Here is an 18,883-nt window from a genome sequence, read left to right on the forward strand (position 1 = left end):
GCAAAACTCCTTTGAGACCTTCAGAAGCATTATTCTTTATTCCTTATCTTGAAATAATAAAGTTAAAAAAAAAAAAAAGACAACCCACACACACCTCTAAAACCCAACTGAATAAAATAAGAAACCAGAGTATTGAGTTTTTTAATGTAAAAATATCAAACCAGATCATCCCGTGCTCTCAAACCTTAAACTTTCAATTTATAAAGCTTTTTATTGCATTACTGCTAACAAAAGAATACTGAAAGAGGTATCTGACTCAAAGTAATCTGTGTAGACACTTGAAACATTCCCATTCTGCCCGCTAAATAGTAAGACTTTGAACTTCAATGCTCACCTGAACTTTCTTTAATGCCACAGGTTTTCTGTCCAGAAGACAAGTTGCTTTGTAAACCTCACTGAATTGTCCTCGTCCAATCTTTTTCTCTATCTGAAAATCTGCCAGCGTGCAGCGATATGGGTACGATGTTAAATGTCTCTGTTCGGGTCAAAAGAAATTAAATCAATGAACCAGAAAAAGTGACGCAAAAACATGAACTTGCATTCCCGATCTGTCTTCTTTATGACCACAAGCTAGCGGTTTCTATGACTAATCATATTCAGGAGGATAAATTCTCACAGTAAGGATGGCCCAGCAAGAAAGACAAAGAAATTTGGTGTCAATCTGGTGTACAACGGACAACGGAGTGGTCTGGCTTTCCTCCGCCCACCTTCACTTTTCTTTGTCCGCTTCAGACAACACTGGGCCAGAGCAGTCGCGACAGAAAAGCGCAGCATACAGCCGCAGGCACCCGCACACGTAACGGCAGAGACTTCCATAAAAATATTAACCAAACCAAAGCATAAAACTAGTAACAGCTACCAAAAACGTATGGAACAGAGTTAACATCGCCAAATGTGCATACCCTCTTGCTCTCACTTCTGATGGCCAAGAACTTAATCTAGGCTGACCAGTCTGTAGATAATTCTGACCATAAATGCATTAATTCCTAGTAAAGGTGTTAGTAACACAGGCTGAATTAAGTTACATGACTTTTTTAAGAAGGAAATAGAGTCTTGCTTTCCGTGTAAGTAACTCATTAGTCCCAAACTACTGCCTCCCCAGTTGCACAGCCTCTCCTCAGCTGCGCCCGCGCGGGCCACCCGGGAGGCGCGGCGGCCCGCCTCCGCGCGGGCCCCGGTACAGCCCCGCAGGCAGGTGGGCACAGCGCGACGACGACTGCCTGCTCCGTGGAGTGGGAATCGCTCCCGAGAGCCGTTCGGGTCTCTTCTGTCATTACCATGACTGCTAACCAATGTTTAAAAAAGAGATTAGGAAAATTAATTACTTAAAGTTGCCATGCATGCCAAGTAGAATATTTTTAAGCTTCAGCATCTCGAGCCATTCCAGAGTTCCCAGTGAAAACCACGAAAAGAGCAGTACGCAACAAAAGGGGGATTTCCCAGGGAGGCAGCCAGCGCTCACAGCTGCATCTTTAGCGGACAACCCCAGCACAAGCGCCCAGGAGGGCTGGGCGCTTTAAGGAGATGACTACTGCTACCACTGTCCCTCCCTAACACAGGGCCACGGGGCTGGAAGTAAAATTTAAAATGCAGGGAAAGCTTTCAGTCCAGCATCTTTTGCCAGCACTACATACAAGACAGGGTGAGAATCTCTTACAGTGTGTATTTATTTTGACGAGTAAATAAGTTTGGACTTCTTTTCTTTGCAACAGAAATAAAAATGACTACTATTCAACAAACAATAAAAAGTATAATCAGACATTTGAAAAAGCTTCCAGATTTCAAGGTGTCTGTGCAACTCTGAACTAATCACAATTATTTGACAGATGTTTTGTAAACAAAGTTGTAAAAGTCAATGTTTTTAAGAAAAGTCACCAATCAAGTCCCCTAAATAGTAATTTCTGACCTACAAACTGCATCAATCAACCAAGACAGGCTATTTTGAAAACTGTCGCCTTTACAGCATCTTTATCAAAACAAACGCAGGAGAAATCCCCACGACAAAAGCTACTCTACTGCAGGCATACTCAAGAAAAATGATTGCACTTTATAAATGCTGATCATAGAGAGATGCAGCTATAAATCGCAAACCCGACAGTGAAAAGACCATCAGGTCTTTTTGCTGTCGTCCTCCCGGCAGTGAAAGGCTGCGTGCTGCTGGCGCGTGCCCTGCCCCTCCGCACCGCTGCCCTGCGCCAGCCGTTGAGAACTTCGCGAAGGTAAAGCCCTGCAGGTATGAGAAGAGAAGACTGCTGCTGAACTGAAAAGCCTCGACAGTTATGAACTCCAGAGAAGACGAAAATGCAATACCATGATGTCCAGCCAATCCCTGCTAATTCAAGTAGGCACATAACTGGAAATTTAACTCCAGGCCACCACGATCATTAGCTTTCTCAGTTTAGGTTCCCTAAAAGAGCAAACCCACTCTTTTTCAGATGAAACGACACTTCGAGTAATTATTTTTGAAATGCTGAGGCCACAGTAAGTGTCTCCATCTATCACCACGAGCATTTAAATATTCTCATAGTATGGGAAATGGTTTTCATTTCTCTAGGCTAAAGATGACACAATAAAAATGTTAATTCGTGAACAATAACCTACACAAATAAGAAGGCTGCACTAGAATTTGCGGTTATTCATGAGGGCGAGTCACACAGAAATAGGAAGCTAATTTCACCAAGTATTTCCTTTAAACCGTTCGGGGAGGGCTTCCCTTTTAAGACCCCTTCAGCCTCCCCCACGCTGACAGAAGCCCCGCTGCCCCCATCGGCTGCAATCCGGGTTGGCGGCAGCAAGCGAAGGAAGGTTACTCGCAGTACTTGTGCTGGGCTTGAAGTTATAGCTTGTAAATGCAGTATAACACAGCAAAACAAAAATTAAAATGAAGATTCAGGATTCATTTCTCTAAGTTATGCAGTGTATACCATACAATAAAATGGGAGTATCTTTCACTGATGAGGAAAAAGGTAGCCTATGGGTCATCAAATAGAGAGCAGAATGTTAAGATAACACCACTTTATTATTTACATACATCCCCCTTTAAGTTAGTAAATTATCAACAAACTAAGGCGACATGGGATGAAATCAGGCAAGCAAATATTCAAAGTAAACAACCTCTGCAGCTTTCTCAGCTTAAATTGGTTGCAATTTCTCTTTGCAGGGATTTGATAAACAGTAATACTCATCAATATACATTACAGCAATACAGGAATACTCACCTCATTCCAGGGAGCGCTAACGAAACATTAGTGTATGTGCATTTTTCGTGTGCCCAAATCACCAGAAGAATGTCTGAACACAGGCGTTTGTTCAACTTGACTGGTAACTAACCAGCAACATCTCCATTCCCTCACCTTTTTACATATAAGCTAATAAGCAAATTAATTGAGCTGTCCAGTCAAATGGCTTTACCCAGCCAAACCAAAGGTGTCAGTGTATAAAATTACAAAACACTTTTTCCTAATTGAGAAATAGAAAGGAATCAAAGCATTTCCTTAATCGTGAACGTGTGCCTCCTGAGCCACAGTAGTAAGAAAGTTTGAGCAAAAGCTTTCCTAACTTGGAGTTAACATTCACAATAGAGGTAGCAGTTGTAACGAAATTTTATGAAGCAACTACCACAAAACTTTCTTTTTAAGGAAGAAATCCATGCTGCAATCAAGGATGGTATCCATTTGCCCTTCATAAATCATTAAATTGCGTGTTTAAACCAAGAGTGTTTAAGTGTAAATTAATATTTTAAGCATGTGCCAAGAAACATCTAGCAACTTCTTAACTTGAAAATATAAATAACTGTTCGGCAAGTGACAGGGTGTCTGTGTGTGTCCTAACCACTTTCACATGGTTAGCACATAAAGTCTGCTTGCCGTGCTGGAGTTAATGCTGGGTGATGACTGGACACCTTAGCTGATATGTTCTGGCATCCTCCAGGACTACAGCTGCACATTTACATATGCAATGACCTAGATTTGCATTTGCTATCACAACCTATCAGACCTAATTAAAGTAATGGAGCTTTCATACAGGCTAGAAGATGTTTGATTACAGTATAAATCAGAGAGCACGCTCAGGTTAGACCAAACCACACCAGGAGCTCCCCATTGATTAGGGCAGGCCATTTTCCTACACGTCTGTTCAAAATTAACCTTCTCTTCTGCTTTACGGTACTCAAACATAAGCAGGTAACTCTTCTAAATATTGTTACAAGGACACATTTAGAATACCTAAGAAACACCTACCTCCTCCGAATAGCATCCCTATACTCTGGCCTTACATACATTTCACTTGTGACTTTTGACAAGGGGCACTCCATTTTTTTCAAGTCCGTCCACGTTTAACCACCACAATTTTTCATAAAGCTGTCAAAGAACCAGTATCTATTCATTCAAATAGACCACGATCTTTATTTCTGCAAATCTCAGAGTTTTCATATACAGATATAAATCAGGTGTAAAATTAGACACCACCATAATCTTCAAACCTGTTCATCAAAAATAGATTTTCTCAATTTCAGGACAAATTCAGGCTCAGTGAAGGGTTCGGGTCTGCATGAATACAGGAAAACCAAGCCAGTGTCTCTGCAGAACAGGTTTCTAAGTCAATGATGGGGCTTAAATTAAAACAAAAAAAAAAGAAAGAAAGAAGGGAGAAAAAAAATTAACACACAGCCCCCGCCCCCCCAACCACTGGACCTGTAAAGAGACTATGAAAACTGGGCTGCTTGCACACTGCTGTTCCCAGGGCAGCTGTAGGAAGGGGACAGCCTGGGAAGAACTAGTTTTGAGACAAAGGCTGTTCTCTTTATCCACACAATGAAGTCTCATTCTTCTACTACTCCATTTAAAAAAGCCCCAAAGATTAAAGTCAATTAATTCCTCATGCAAATAAAGAGGCTATTCATTTTAAGAAGAAACGCAGAGATTATTCCAAGAACAAGCTATTCTGGACAGCATCTCTGGCATACATGTTCTCTTTTAGATGTAATCACTGGTGCGAGAGCAAAAATTTCAAAGCTGGCAAAAGGATGCAATGACAGCCCTCGTCCCAATACTTAATGGAGAAGTTTGCCAGAACGTTCAGCCTCAAATTTTGAGGTGTTATGAGATTTTCTGCAAAGCAGAATTAGTAAGGTTTTATAGTACTAAAAAAACCCCAATGAAATAAAAACTTCAGCTATATTGTCTTGTACACACCTGAACAGATATGCTGCAAGGAGAAGAAGCTTTATTAAAGATTAACAGGAGTCTCTATATACCAGATGATAAAGCAACGCAGGCAAACAGGGAGGATGACAGTATTAGAAAAGTTCCTTGCTATATATTTGCTCCTGGCGATAGGATGCAGCTCCCACTTACGCTTCCACATGTTCAGGGATCTCCGCTCCAGCGCCACCAGAGGCGACTCCGAGCGTGCAAGAGCACAAAGGTGCCAGCATTTACAACTGGAGAGCTGATACCACTTCCCCCAAATCCTTCACACGCGGCTATAACCACGTGCAGGCAGGACAGCTGCAGAACCTGGACAGAATTTTTGTATTTTTGAAGTGAGTAGCTGTACAGCTCAGAATTTGTATTTTGGGATAAGGAAGGATAAGAACATTCTGTTCTGTAGCAAGACTTTCAATCTCCAGAACAATTAACGTTTAGCCAATAAATTTACCTCTTCAATTATTTAAGAGCTGGGGAAAACCTGACCAGTCCTGAGAAAACTGTCCAAGCAGCCTTTCCTGCAGCCTCTAAGCCGACGTTTCAGGCAAAGGAGAGTACTGAGAGACTGCAGACAAAAATATCAGTACAATACTAACATGCTGCAGAGCAATGCCTGTATGACTGCTTCTCCCAGGGGCGCAGAAAAAAATAAGCCTGAATGAGCTGAAAACAGGGGACCGTTCCCTGCTAATTGCACAATATACAAACCCAGAGTGCTAATGTTAATTAAAGTCAGTTGGTTTACTGCTGTCTGATTGGCACATGGAAAAGCAGCAGGAGTCATCATTCTGCACAAATGGCTACAAGGTCAGGAGAGGTCTAGATTATTTGTAATCAACCTAAACATTGTTAAAGATTGGTTAAGCAACAGTTAAGAAGTCAGACACTACAAACTTTAGATGCCAATAAAAGCATTTTTCCTGTAGAGCCATGAAATGAAATATTCTTTAGAAGAGTAAAAACATACTTGCCCAATTAATTTTCTGAAATCTCATTAAAAAATTTAGCTCGACTAAGTCATACACTTCTGACCTGAATTTTAATTATCTTTATGCTGGATATAAGGTTTTTTTCTGATATTTGCAACGCATCATTAATTTTAAAGCAATGGTTTCCTTGCTTCTAAAGTGCATACTTCATCTGAATGACATTTACCGTAAACTAATTTCACCTTTAAAAGACATCTGCGGTAGTAGATGGGGAAGCTTCAGCCCCTCCAGTTGAACACATGTACATTATAAGCAATGATTTACTATCAACATCACTGTTTCAAACCACTTTATGATGCCCCAAATTATACACCCATCTCCGTTCAATAATGCCTACCTGAAAAGAATTTTGCATACTTTGAGGTTGAAATTCCAGTGTGAATTTATGAGAACACATTAGAACAGATTGATTAAAAAAAGAACTTCTAAGCTCACAAGATGAGGAAACTTTTAAAATATGGATTATCCTTCAAACAGGTAGTCAAGTAATTATTGAAGAATACATCAGGTTTTTCAATTTGCAGCTTCAAAACTAGACTACACAGTCTTAACCTGACCTGTTACCTAGAATTTAAAGTTTGCTGAAGAACTTGGCTTGAATTTCAAAGTTTTAACATCCCTATCGGCAAGTGTTTGTACTAGCTTATGACAAGGAAAGAAATACCAGCTTGAAAAATCACAGACCAAGGTGATATTCACAAATAGATTAATATTAACATAGAAATAATGTAAGCATTTCATAAAATGATAAATTGAAGTGTCTTTGCTGCTCGATGACGAGTTTAAATCTACCTTCCATTCGCAGACCAAAATGAAACTACAACGAACAGCTCTGCTGCTAAGCTGTGTGAGTATATAAAACGGTTGTTTAAAAGTGAGTTATTACATTTATATAGTACGAAAACTAAGTAAAAAATTATAGCTCTGTATGTTTATATCACTGATTTACTCCTAAATAACTTTTACTGCTTACTGCTATAAACACCAAGTAATCTAGAGACTTAAATAATTGACACTTTCACTCTGGAAGGTTACCAGAAAGCCTTCTGTCTCTTGCTGACGAACTTCATCAGGGTAATGCTGGGCAGGTAAGGGGCCAGCAGCTAAACTGTGACTTTACTGGGCCTTTTTTATATTTATATATTCACTTACTCTAACTAGAAAACTTCTAAATATGAAGCATTACTCAAAAGTGTCATCTTATTACTAAGCCACAGCAGTTAAAGACAGAAAGAAAAGTCCGATACACTTAGCCATAGCTCTATACTAACTAGTTATAAAACAGAAATAACACCTCTGCCAGAATGCGCAAAAAAAAAAAAAAAAAGCTTTAGGAAGCAGCGTAATTATAGCAAGAGTTTCTACTAGAGGAGCCCAGTGTTGCTCTGGTCTTTCTGGGGGTGACACAGTAGTTGTGAACGAAGGGGCTGGAAGGGAGAGAGGGCCACTCCATACAAAAAACCTTCTCATTTGAGACTCTAAAAGCTCAAGTTCTATTTTTTGTGCTTAAGCTTTTATCCCTGCCATGCGACATTTCTTGTAAGACTAGTCTGGTCAATTTTTCCTCCCCAAACCTCCGTTTCTTCCACAAGCTATTATATAGCATGTCTGCATTACTTGTATCTTCAGGAGAAAGAAATGATGTAATTCTGGATTCTTCCAGGTAACAGAAAATTGAAAATTATGTATAATTATATTCCTGCAAAATGGGAAATCAGAAATCTGTAATAAGCAATCATATCGTGCCACCAGTGTAAGGTGGCCTGCCCCCTAAACAGCACAATTTCTGTTAATTTCTAAACTCAGCTTGCTGAGGGGAAGCATTTTTTCCTAGCCCTGCTAGACTGCATATTTTTGTTATTCAGCTTTTTTTTTTATTTTAACAGCAAAACCAAAAGGAAGTCTTTTCTGCAATCCTAATTCCAAACTAGATCATTCTCAGACCAGTTAAGATGCTCAGAGACCTCCATTAGCACAACCTGGATACTAACAGAGTTGAGGGGAGGTTTCACTGAACAATGACCACACAGCAAAATGAGCCCACTCAGCATCAGCACAACAGCAGAACATAGATTATTAGCTACTAATTACGCTTAACTATGTCATTACAAATTCTAACATGTGCTCCAAGATGCCATGAATGTATCTGCTGCACAGGAACACTTCCTAATCTTGTTCATGAAATAATTACAGGGGCTCTATCCTGCCAAATGAGGCAGTAATTAACCTTAATTGCTCAAAATGCAACTGGCTAATTCTAGGAGATTAATCAAGGGGATTCAATTATTATTAAATGACTTAATATGACAAATTGCTACATTAGGAAAGGGGGGCTTTGCTCCATACAACGCTACTTTCCCAGCAGTGCTGCGTAAGACACGTTCACTGTTGTACTCTGTGTGTAGGCAGCTTAGGGTTTTTGCACACCCTATACTGTGTTTTGATACAGCTTTCTTAACGGCCGCTTCTCGTTCAGGGAACCTCCATCACCCCGGGCTGCACCTCCGGAATGACAAACTGACACCCCCAGCCCCCTCCCCAAGGCAACGTTACACCGCAGCTGCAACAGTCGTCTTTGACAGCTTTTCCATGCTTTGTTTACTCCTTAAAATACATATAGGTAAACCTTAATTGCTCTGATAAACAAACAGCCGAAAAAAGGCAAGCAGCCAAAATCCACAAAATGCAAGTTTCGTGATTAGTGAAGGCATCAACAGTACTTCGAATACAGGTTTAACCCTAGTTTTAGCCCACGTCTGCGGAAAGGCAGGGAAGAGAGAGAGATATGAGCCACTATAGTGAAACTTGATAATAGTATAGACAAAATACATTACGGGAAGGAGTCCAGAGACTCACAGGAAATTAAGTCAGAGAGCCTACAGTTTCATGCAGGATGAACTTTTTCTTGTATTTGGTAATTACCCCTTCAGCATTTATTATAAAAGGAGATAAAATACATTTATTCACTTACACAATCAACTGCTTTTCTTTGGCCTTTTCTTCAAGGACTCAAAGAGAAGAGAATGCCAACACAGTACATGTTTTTATAAGATGATTTAAAAAGACTTGCTTTAAGCAAAATTGAAAGTATCTCCTTTCTCTCTTATTATCATCAAAAAACGAGATTCAGGAAACTCTGGCTGGTGGGCAGAATCCCAAACTGGATATACCCTAAAACTGCTATAACTGCACTATTAAAAAAAAAGAAGGGGGGGGGGGGGGGGGGGGGACGGACACGGACACGACACGGACAGACACTAAATGCCAAGAAATCTATAGACCTTTACAAAAGGAAGGGAAGAAAACAGAGCAGGAGAAAGACTGAAGGGATATATGCACTTACCTGAGGATCATGCTGATATTCCTGCCCCGGCAGCTTGCAAAGAGGGTTGTTCTGGTCCCCTAGATGATGTGGGTGGTTGTGCTGCCCTTCCATGGTGTCATACCAAACTCTGCCTCACAGTCCTGCTGCAGTTAAGAGAGGGGAGAGAGAAGGCTCATCACTGTCCATCCAGCGCTGAAAGCAAGAAACTCTTTGTAGGGGTGTGCCTACACGCGGGTGTACATCAAGACAGCAAGAACTGATTCCTCCCCTTTCTTCCCTCGGATTGACTCACGCAGACGTTTCTCAAAGAAAGAAACCCCTCATCTACCACCAGCCCCAGGGAGCCCAGCTCGTCAGTGACAGACCAGAACGCGCCCGCTGCCACCTGCAAGCTGAAAGGACACAGCAACAGGTCAAAGCTACCCTGGCTCTCCCGAGATTACAAAACAAATATATCGGTATCACAAATATTACTGGTATCATTTCATAATAAACAAAATAGCAGAAAAGGGGTTTATTTGGTCAGTGCTACGTTATCGACAAAAGGCATCGCTTTTGTGGGCTGTAACAGCAGCTAGCATCACTTCCCCCAGAACTACTGAACCTCGATGATCCTCAATGGTACCAGACAATTAAGGACAATTAAGAAAGGTTAGCACATTGCTGTTTGTAAAACAAAACCGACAAAGTCCCACCAGACAGCTGTAGCCTTCTTTGGCCACGGACAACCTAAAAGTGGAGCTTTACCCACACTCTTTCTTCCCCACCCCCCAAACTAAACGTTTTCCTGCAGGTTGGTAAGCCGCAGGAAGCAGCAGCTAGAAACCATATTAGATTCAATGAGATCAAAGTATTGTTCTAGGAACAAACAAACAAGGGAAAATTCCACGAATGAATTTGTTCCAGTTTTACCTGCGGCAATTACTAAGCACGGCTGTTCAGCAGAATTTCCTACCAAAGTTACAGAAGTTAAAAGGATGCAGCGTTGGAGAAGGGAATCTAGCAAAAGTTATCAGATACAGAGCTCACTGTAAGGAAGCAAAAATAAATGCACCATCACTGTCCGCAATGATCCTTCATTTTCATTCTAAAAGTACCCTTCACCCTGTAGAGACCAATTCAGTCTCCACTCTCTTTTTTAGTGCAAAGATCTTGTTTGTGAAGTTCTGAGTCACAACACAAAACAAACTTTAACCTTCATTTATGCCGGTAGCACAGCTGGTGAAGAGCTATGAGATCCAGCACCTGTAACATAAAAACTTCTACATGCCGCATCTTGGGTCTACCTTGAATCAAATTGTTTCACAGTATGACAAGATTAGTTTTATTTTGAGCAGTACTATAAAACCAAGCAAAAGCTTGTGGGTAACAGGAAGGAAGAAGAGATGCGAGTACTTGGGTGAGAGGGCTCAAAGAAGAGGTTATAATCAACCATAACACAAACCAATTAGAAGGAATCGGAAGTGTGGTAGTCAGTTTTCATTTTTTAGAATTTAGAGAGAGAGCGAGAGAGAGAGAAATTGCAAAATTAAATTCCATATTGGTTGAATAAGGCAAAGGAACTTATTTCCCAAACTGGATGTACCAGGCTTGTCATTACTTAAAGAGGATGCTGGATGTTTGGAAACGCCACCCAAGCCCAACACACAGCATGGGTACGACTGCTCTTGGCTGCTCCTCGCCACCGTGCAGAAATACTGCCTTCCTCCCCGTGCGTGTGTGCAGCTGCTCTGCCTCAGCGTCAGGACAAGCGGCCCCTGCCCACGAGCCCCAGCCCTCAGCTGAGACCACCCGAAGCGGTTTCCACGCTCACCTTCTCACCAGGGCCCTCCCCGCCGAGGCAAGGCCCGCTCAGGTGCTGCGGTTCCCAGACCAGCACAACACAGTCATCTGCAGTGACAGTCTGCTCACCTTCAAAACCTGCACCGTCAAGTTGTAACGAGCTGCCCATCAGGCAGCAGAGACATTCCTAGCGCTGGAGCAACAGCGTGATCCCAGGCTAACTCACCCTCCTCCGACGCAGAGCCGGGCACAGGTTTCAGGAGCGCTGCAGTGAACGGTAACGGGGGCAGTTACAGGCTTTTGGCTGAGAGCCTGCCAGCTACATCTTCTGTTTGCAGAAGCACAAGAGACCGGGCATATACCTATTTTCTAGCCCTTCTACGGAACAAAACCCATATTGAACTATTAGCGTCACCACGTCTGGGCCTGACTCGGGACAAATCCTGGTGATTTTATCATCTCTCCAGGGGCCACTCGGAGTGGACCGCAGGGCTCCTTGCTCCGTGCCAGCTCTGGGGTCAGGCTCTGGCCCCAAGAGCAAAGCCAGTCCTCAAAATACATCCACAGCATAGACTGAACACGCACGATAAATACACTAACGTCCTTTCCCCACAAAGGACTGTATGCATTTTGGGGGCTTATTTAATAATGTTATTCATAGCTAGTTATTCCTTATCCACACACGCTCTAGGTAATATGTCATTTAGAGTCGCATTTTTGCTGTCCTTAGCAGCGACTACAAGCGTAACGGTGACAAGGGAAGATTTAATGGCCAGCAAGCATTTTCAGAAACTTGTTTCAGGAGTTTTGGCAAGTATTCACTCAGTGAAAGAGCACAACCTGACCTCATTAGTGTATTAATAGTGCATGCCTGGCACTTGGGCAACGACTAACTCTTAAAATACAAAGGTATTTTAAATATTTGGGGGAGTGGGGGAGAACATATGATGCAGAAGAATTTCTGTAGCGAGTTGTGCTTCGTTCTTTTAACAGTTGTCAGTGAACAAGCCTTTAGCTCTGGCAGAGCTTTCCCAATGCCAGCTACCGTAACACGTGCGCACGCCGTATCAGGGAGAAAGCGGAGAAAAGGCTCTTCTTGTTTCTTAAGCAAATGAGCTTTCACTCTAACAAAGGCTCACTAGAAAAGAGCTGTGAGAGCTGGAGTACCTGCTGCATATGAAAAGGCTAACACATGGGTTGCCCTCAATAAAAACAGTTTTTCAAAGTTAGTACTATGAAACTCCAGCAGAAGGATAATCACCATTAATACGAAAAAGTTTGATTTTAAGATTCCTTCAATACTGGGCATCTGTAGGTTTATTACTAACCAGGTGAATACGTAAAAAATAAAAATACGTCTCTTAGTAGCAACATTAAGCTGTCCTACAAAATCTCTACCTTGCATTACACTGCCAGAATGATCTTAGTTATTTTATTATTCATGATTTGAAGAAAGGCGGTTTACTTGAAGGGAGAACGTAACACACGTTCTCTCTCTTTTAAGTCCACAAGCACAGAGAAAACACTGCTAGGGACTGCAGGCTACTGACAGCCTCGCTTCTCGCCACTTATCTCCAAAGGAATTCAGAAATTTCACATTTACAGCCTCGAGATAAAAGGCGTGTCCAGGCAGTGTCATGGGAAATACCTGTAGCCTAACACTGATCAAACATCCTATCTACTGCGTCCTGCCTTCGGAAAGGGCCAAAGCTCAAAACGAGAAAAGGGAGTTATTTCTGAATATGAGAACCCGAGTCATCTGATCATGCACAAATGTGGGACATTCCTAAGAGAACCTTAGCTTTCCAGCTGCCATGAGGAAACGCAAGGTACGATTCCTTACCGTGAGGGGCTGGACAACGGGAAGGCGATGAGCAGCTCAGAACAGCCTAGCTGCCTGGAGCACGCGCGGGAGCGTATTAGGCGCAGTATTTGGGGTTGGTCACTGTTTGTTTAAAGCACTACAGCTGGAAGCAAAGGAAGAAGTAAGAGCAAAATATCAGCTTTGAAAAGAGATACGGCAGGGCTCACATGACAGCAGCTCCGAGCCCGCTGACACCTACGGGACAGCGTGTCCCGCTCCGAGCTGTCAGCTGGGCTATTCTTGGGCTGCGGGCAGCACATGTTGTAGGTAGACTGGAAGGGGGATCCCCGCGAAAGGGCTTCACGGAGGGTCTTCAAATAGCAGCCAACACCGCAAAGGCACTTCATTATGTCAAAAAGGCACACAGATTGCACGGAGTTGTAATTCTACAAAATTCTACAGGTTTTTTGAGATTCTTTCTTTTAAAAAGTCTAGCTACAGAACCAATATTGCAATTATCTATTTTAAACATGAAAATGTTGAGCAAAGAACACGACAGTGTCCAATACAACTGCTTAAAACCAGTGACTTTCACCCCCATTCCAGATACTTGCACTCTGAGGAAGTGACCACGTTTTGAGCTCCACTTTACTAATCCTGAAGTTAGTTTGGACATTAGCTGCAACACGTTAGATAAGAGTTATTTTAGACTACTGAAGAAAACCATAAACACATAAGAAACGTTTAAACCTGTTTAGCCACCCCTTACGCCATCACTCCATTCAGGCTACAGGACCTGTGCATTACGCTGTCTCATGGAATCCAACAGTTATCGTGAAACCCTTCCTCGTAATTAACATAAGCATTTGAATGAGACCTAGCACACCAAACGCCTGATCTTCATTCCTTTGAAAAGGAATGATCTCCTCAAAGTTACTTGAAGGAGTTACAGCCTCCCACCTCACTCAGGGTATACGGGGTAGGACGGAAGCATCTCGTGCTAAGAGAAGCTGTTTCTACATACAGCATCATGTGAATGTTAACCACACCGCAGCAAAAAGGCTGAACTACGTAACATTTCAGCTTAGCCTGTAATGCCTCATTAACTGATGTCAATATTAATAGGTAATGAATTTTCCTTTAATAATTTTTTTAAGTAGCAATCTTAAGTGCAACACTTAATTCACCAACAGTGGTCACCATGTCTAAACCAAAGTTACATCTCCCCACCTAATGCAGTCACTGACCTGCATGAGAAGTGGGAGAAAATAAATCTACTACCCTGGTGTATTTTAGGATGTAACTGTACTAACAACTGGACCAAGATCAACAAACGTATTTTGCACGTCACTTCTTAGCAGCAACAGTATCACTGACACAATACAGCATCAAAGAAATCAAATAGGGAAGAAAAACCAGCTACCCAACACAAAACGAAGCAGTGACAATAACACTCCAGATTCGCTCTCATTTCCTTATTATCACACGGGGGGGATGGGAGGGGAGCAGTTGCAGACAAATAATTGAAGATTTTTTCGTCTGTTCGAACAGCCAAGGACAATAGTAGGAAATAAGACAAGAGGCCTTGGAATAAGCTCTCCTAACATTGGCACGTTTTTACTTTACATTGTTGTAGCTCTGCACTTTTACTTCTCAAGTGACAGGCTTTTCTATTCCTGCTTCCAGATTTCCTACGAAGCCTTGCAGTGTCAAACACTTCCAGACTGGGTCTTGACCATGACAGTAAAAACTAAAATGTTTTTAAACTGCATGAAGCATCACATACCTTTCCAGAAAGTGGACAAAAGAACAGGATCATCATCTGTGAAAGGCATTATAAGAACAACCGAACAGCTTTCTGGAATTACTACGAATACTCAAGTATCTCATACACGTAAGTCCCCAATAACACGTATTCCTCAAAAAATCCACATACACAAAAGGAGGGACTGTATACAGTTCATAGAATCTCTTGCAGCATTTTCCAGCTTTTGAAGACAGATTTCCACCCTATTTTAATCAAAACTGAAGGATTTACCTCTACCTCCAGAAAAGCAATTATCTACTTTGGGAACTATATATTAAAAAAGAAAACAAATTATAGCAATTGGGCTCCAGTCCTGGAGAGAGGAATGGGCAAGCAGAGCAGAGAACCACATTTGTGCCTACTGGTAAATGAAGCGCAGGGAGGAAGATTTCACCGAAGCTCTGTTGATGCAGCATTACTTCCAGGATATTCCAACCAAGTCGTATTAAGGATCCATCACAATTGTTTTAGTATTTGGGATCAATTTTAATCAGCCAGACAAATTCCAAACTACTTGGCTTGGCTGCCAACCAACGTAGCAACTTCTACAACAGCAAAAGTATCAGCAGTTCGATTACTTTCAAATACTGGAGTTCATGATCATTCAACATTAGCAAAATCCATTACCATGTACACGTGCCATCTATTTTACAGTAACAGACACAGGCTCACTTCCCTCTGCACCAAGCACAGAGGTACATTTATCATACCAAAAATCAAAGGGAACTCTCATGAATACAGAATCCACTGATATTTCCAATTATTAAGATATCGGTACTTAGCTGCATAGTATAAATAGAGACATATGCTGTCGTTGTAAAGCTTTTAACTTTCTAATACAAGACAGACATCAGGACAGCACAGAGCCACCCACACAAAATGGCAGCCCCCATATAACTGAATGGTGCGGGATTGTTTGCCTGTACCTGATCCACTCACCGAGGCAAACGGTTTCCAAAACCAATGGAAGGAAGTGAAAGATTTCCAATTACATCGGAGGCCAACTCAAAATAAATATTTGAGAAAATATAACTGAACTCAGCATAGAGCTGCTTCACTTCTCCCAACAAATCTTAAGGTATAAGCTTAGAAATTTTGAAAACAATGCACTGAAAATACCCAAGGCACCAAAACTTCATTTTCTTCAGGTTGGTATCTCAATAGTTTTGCAGGCAATTCAGTTACTCTAAGAATTCAGAATTAATTTAACAACGTAAGGGGGAATATGACCAAAGCCCATGTGGTATGAGCAGCTTATTCTCTCAAACTACACCTCGATGTACGTTTGTCTGCCACCATGTGCCCTCCGTTACATAGGAGAATAATGCAAAAAGGAGAAACAAAACATACGTCCAGCTATGCCAAAACACCTGAAAAAGAAAAGACCCCGTCCCCGCAGTAATGGAAGTGACTGGCATCACAGCCCTTAAGCGTCCTGCCACTTACTGTCCCCCTCTGCAGCACAGTTATTGCGGCAGCATTCACAGCTAACCTGGAGCTCTTACAAAGCAAGGGAAAATAAAAACCCTCTCATGCGGTCAGCTCCCCTACCACGTCCCCGGCTGTAATTCCTCTTTGGGTACCTAACTGTCCTTGTGCCCCACCCCGTCCCTCTGACGCCTGAATCGGTAGAAAGCAAAACAAACACAAAACCCCACCGAAGCCCAGGGCACCTTGCAGGTACCCAACAGGTGGGATTCTCAGAGCAGAACTGCCCAGGGCACTTGGTAGCAAAGGCCAAGATCATTAGTTACGAGACACTCATTAAGGAGCAGAACCTCATCAGCATCTTGGCATTCAGTCTCACACGCCCTACTGCCCCGGGTGCAGCTCCTCTCTAAACCACCTTGGTGAAACAGCTGTGATCAGTCTGATCGGGTATCACCATGTGTCTCTGGATGCCTCAAACCCAACTACAGGCCAAATTATTTGCTCCTAGATGTATAAACCTCTAAAGCAGACAGCAAAGCAGCAGTATGAGCGCTCAGTGTTACAACCGTTTTCTGTACCAACGCTCTTCACCTCCCCGCACGACACGCCAGCTGCTTCCATGTGCCCCGCGTCCAGCTCTGCTGCTGCCCGCAACGCTGGAGGAGCCAGCAAACCCAAATGCTCCAGCCATCGCTAAACCGATCCCCAAGGGTCAGGGATGCAGCAAGGAGCGGCACTGCACGAAGCTGCTCTTTCTGTAACCCACATTGGAGACTTCCCAGTGAACAGCTTTGTCAATGCAGAACGAGCCACAGCAATTCTGGCTTTCCCTAGTACTGCCACAAAAAGTATTCTGCAGAATAAACTACGAGGTTTTCTACTTTTGCACCACTTCCTACTGTAAAAGCAACACGACTCCACCTCCAGGAGCCTCAGCATTCCTGGCTGTGAAGTGGGGGCAGCTGTGCCCTTCCTGGAAACATTACGGGGCTTTTTGTACCTCTGACCTGCTCCAATGCCCTCAAATATCATGCGAGAGATATATATATACGCTTTTCCACTCAGTTACCATATCCCTCTCAAATCCTCTTGCTACACAGCGACTTGGGAGGGGGAGGCAAGCAGGTCTATTTGGGTACCTTGCGTAAAACAAAACAAAAAGGCAAGTCTTACACAGTTCCAGAAATCCATGCGTTGTTTAAGCACAGTCCAGTACATTACTTAAACTACTGCACAAATGGCCATCTTAACATACACAAAGAATTGAGATTAACGGCGAATAAAACCTGCCGGCAGCGGCCGCGCGGCCGGTGGGAGCCCAGGCTCCCCGCCCGCCTCCCTGCGCCATCAGCATGCTGCTCACTGCAGGCTCCCCAAGGCCGGGGCAATGCAAACTGTTTTGCAAAATAAACACAACCACATCAGTAACACTTTCTTCCTCTCTGCCGCCCAATAATATTCTTCTTCTTGCTTGCTCATAAAATAAATCTGTCAGGATACTATATGAGATTACCTATATATTTAAATTATGATCTTGGCTTATGTTTACATTATCGCTCTGGTTCAGGGTACGTGCCGTGGGGAAGGCAGCCCAATCCTAGGAGAGTATTATTTTCGAGTGACTTTTATTGTCCATTATCTTACACCATTTCTGTCACAGCTATGATGTCTGGTAGGAATAGTTCACAACAGAAATATCTTTGTCGTTAGTATTCTCATTGCAATTTAGTCAGATCAACCTTTAAATCTCATCCATCATACTGAAGAGCTTTGGCAAAGCAAGCACAGTAATATATGCTTCCATGCAAAACCTAATTACAGGCTAGGTTAAAAAGCCTGCCCCGTTCCTTCTGCAGTGCAAGGTGACAGGAAATCCTGAGCATCCCTGGTTTCTCACTCTCCCTTTTTGCTGCTGAAGTGCGTAACCCGTTCATTACAGCAGACTGATTCTGTCTGGCACATGACAAACTTACTTGAACCTAACAATTAAACTTCTGACAGCGCTTCCAAAGCGGAGAGTATTTACTGTAAATGCTTGACAATTTTTTCCTCTCTGCTCATCTCTCTGAACAGTCACCTTATGATGACTGGAAATTACCATAAGCAAATAGCAGTCTAACATCCAAAAAAACCCTCGTGTTAATGTGAAATACACACCTGCCAACACTGAAAAAGAATATGAATATGAATGTTAAAGGAAACAACACGAGGAATGCCACCGAAATGCACGAGACAGGAGAGAATGCTGCAGGAGCAGAGCTAAGCAATACAATTCAGTAAAAAATAGCTCGGAAAGAGCTGCCTACACAAGGTACAGCTGGCCGGAGCGCTGCGGCGGCAAGGCTGCCCACAAATACCACCAGCCCCGCGAGCAAGGACTGTACGCTTTGTCTTACCAACAGCTCCAGATTGCGACACGGGAATTCAAGCAAGAACTGTTCAATAGAGCGCAGATATACCACCAGTAAATAGTTTCAAAATTTTAGGCTTAGCATTAAGATGAAACTGTATCTACAGATATACACAAGCAAATGTGAC

General features: G+C 42.5%; 1 protein-coding gene across 3 annotated transcripts in view; it reads right to left on the minus strand.

Moving 5' to 3' along the window:
* Nucleotides 1–18,883, minus strand: part of NEK6 (NIMA related kinase 6) — a 69,727-nt gene that overhangs the window by 33,939 nt on the left and 16,905 nt on the right. For 2 of the 3 annotated variants that reach the window (XM_082327828.1, XM_082327830.1), the window contains exons 2-3: nucleotides 9,540–9,664; nucleotides 335–475 (exon numbers count right to left, since the gene is read on the minus strand). In XM_082327828.1, the coding sequence (XP_082183954.1) occupies nucleotides 335–475; nucleotides 9,540–9,632 (234 nt within the window). In that variant the 5' untranslated portion in view covers nucleotides 9,633–9,664. The remainder of the gene's footprint in view (nucleotides 1–334; nucleotides 476–9,539; nucleotides 9,665–18,883) is intronic. The other variant, XM_082327829.1, reaches the window with a different exon arrangement.

Source organism: Platalea leucorodia, assembly GCF_965183815.1.
Source record: "Platalea leucorodia genome assembly, chromosome: 15".
Taxonomy (NCBI): domain Eukaryota; kingdom Metazoa; phylum Chordata; class Aves; order Pelecaniformes; family Threskiornithidae; genus Platalea; species Platalea leucorodia.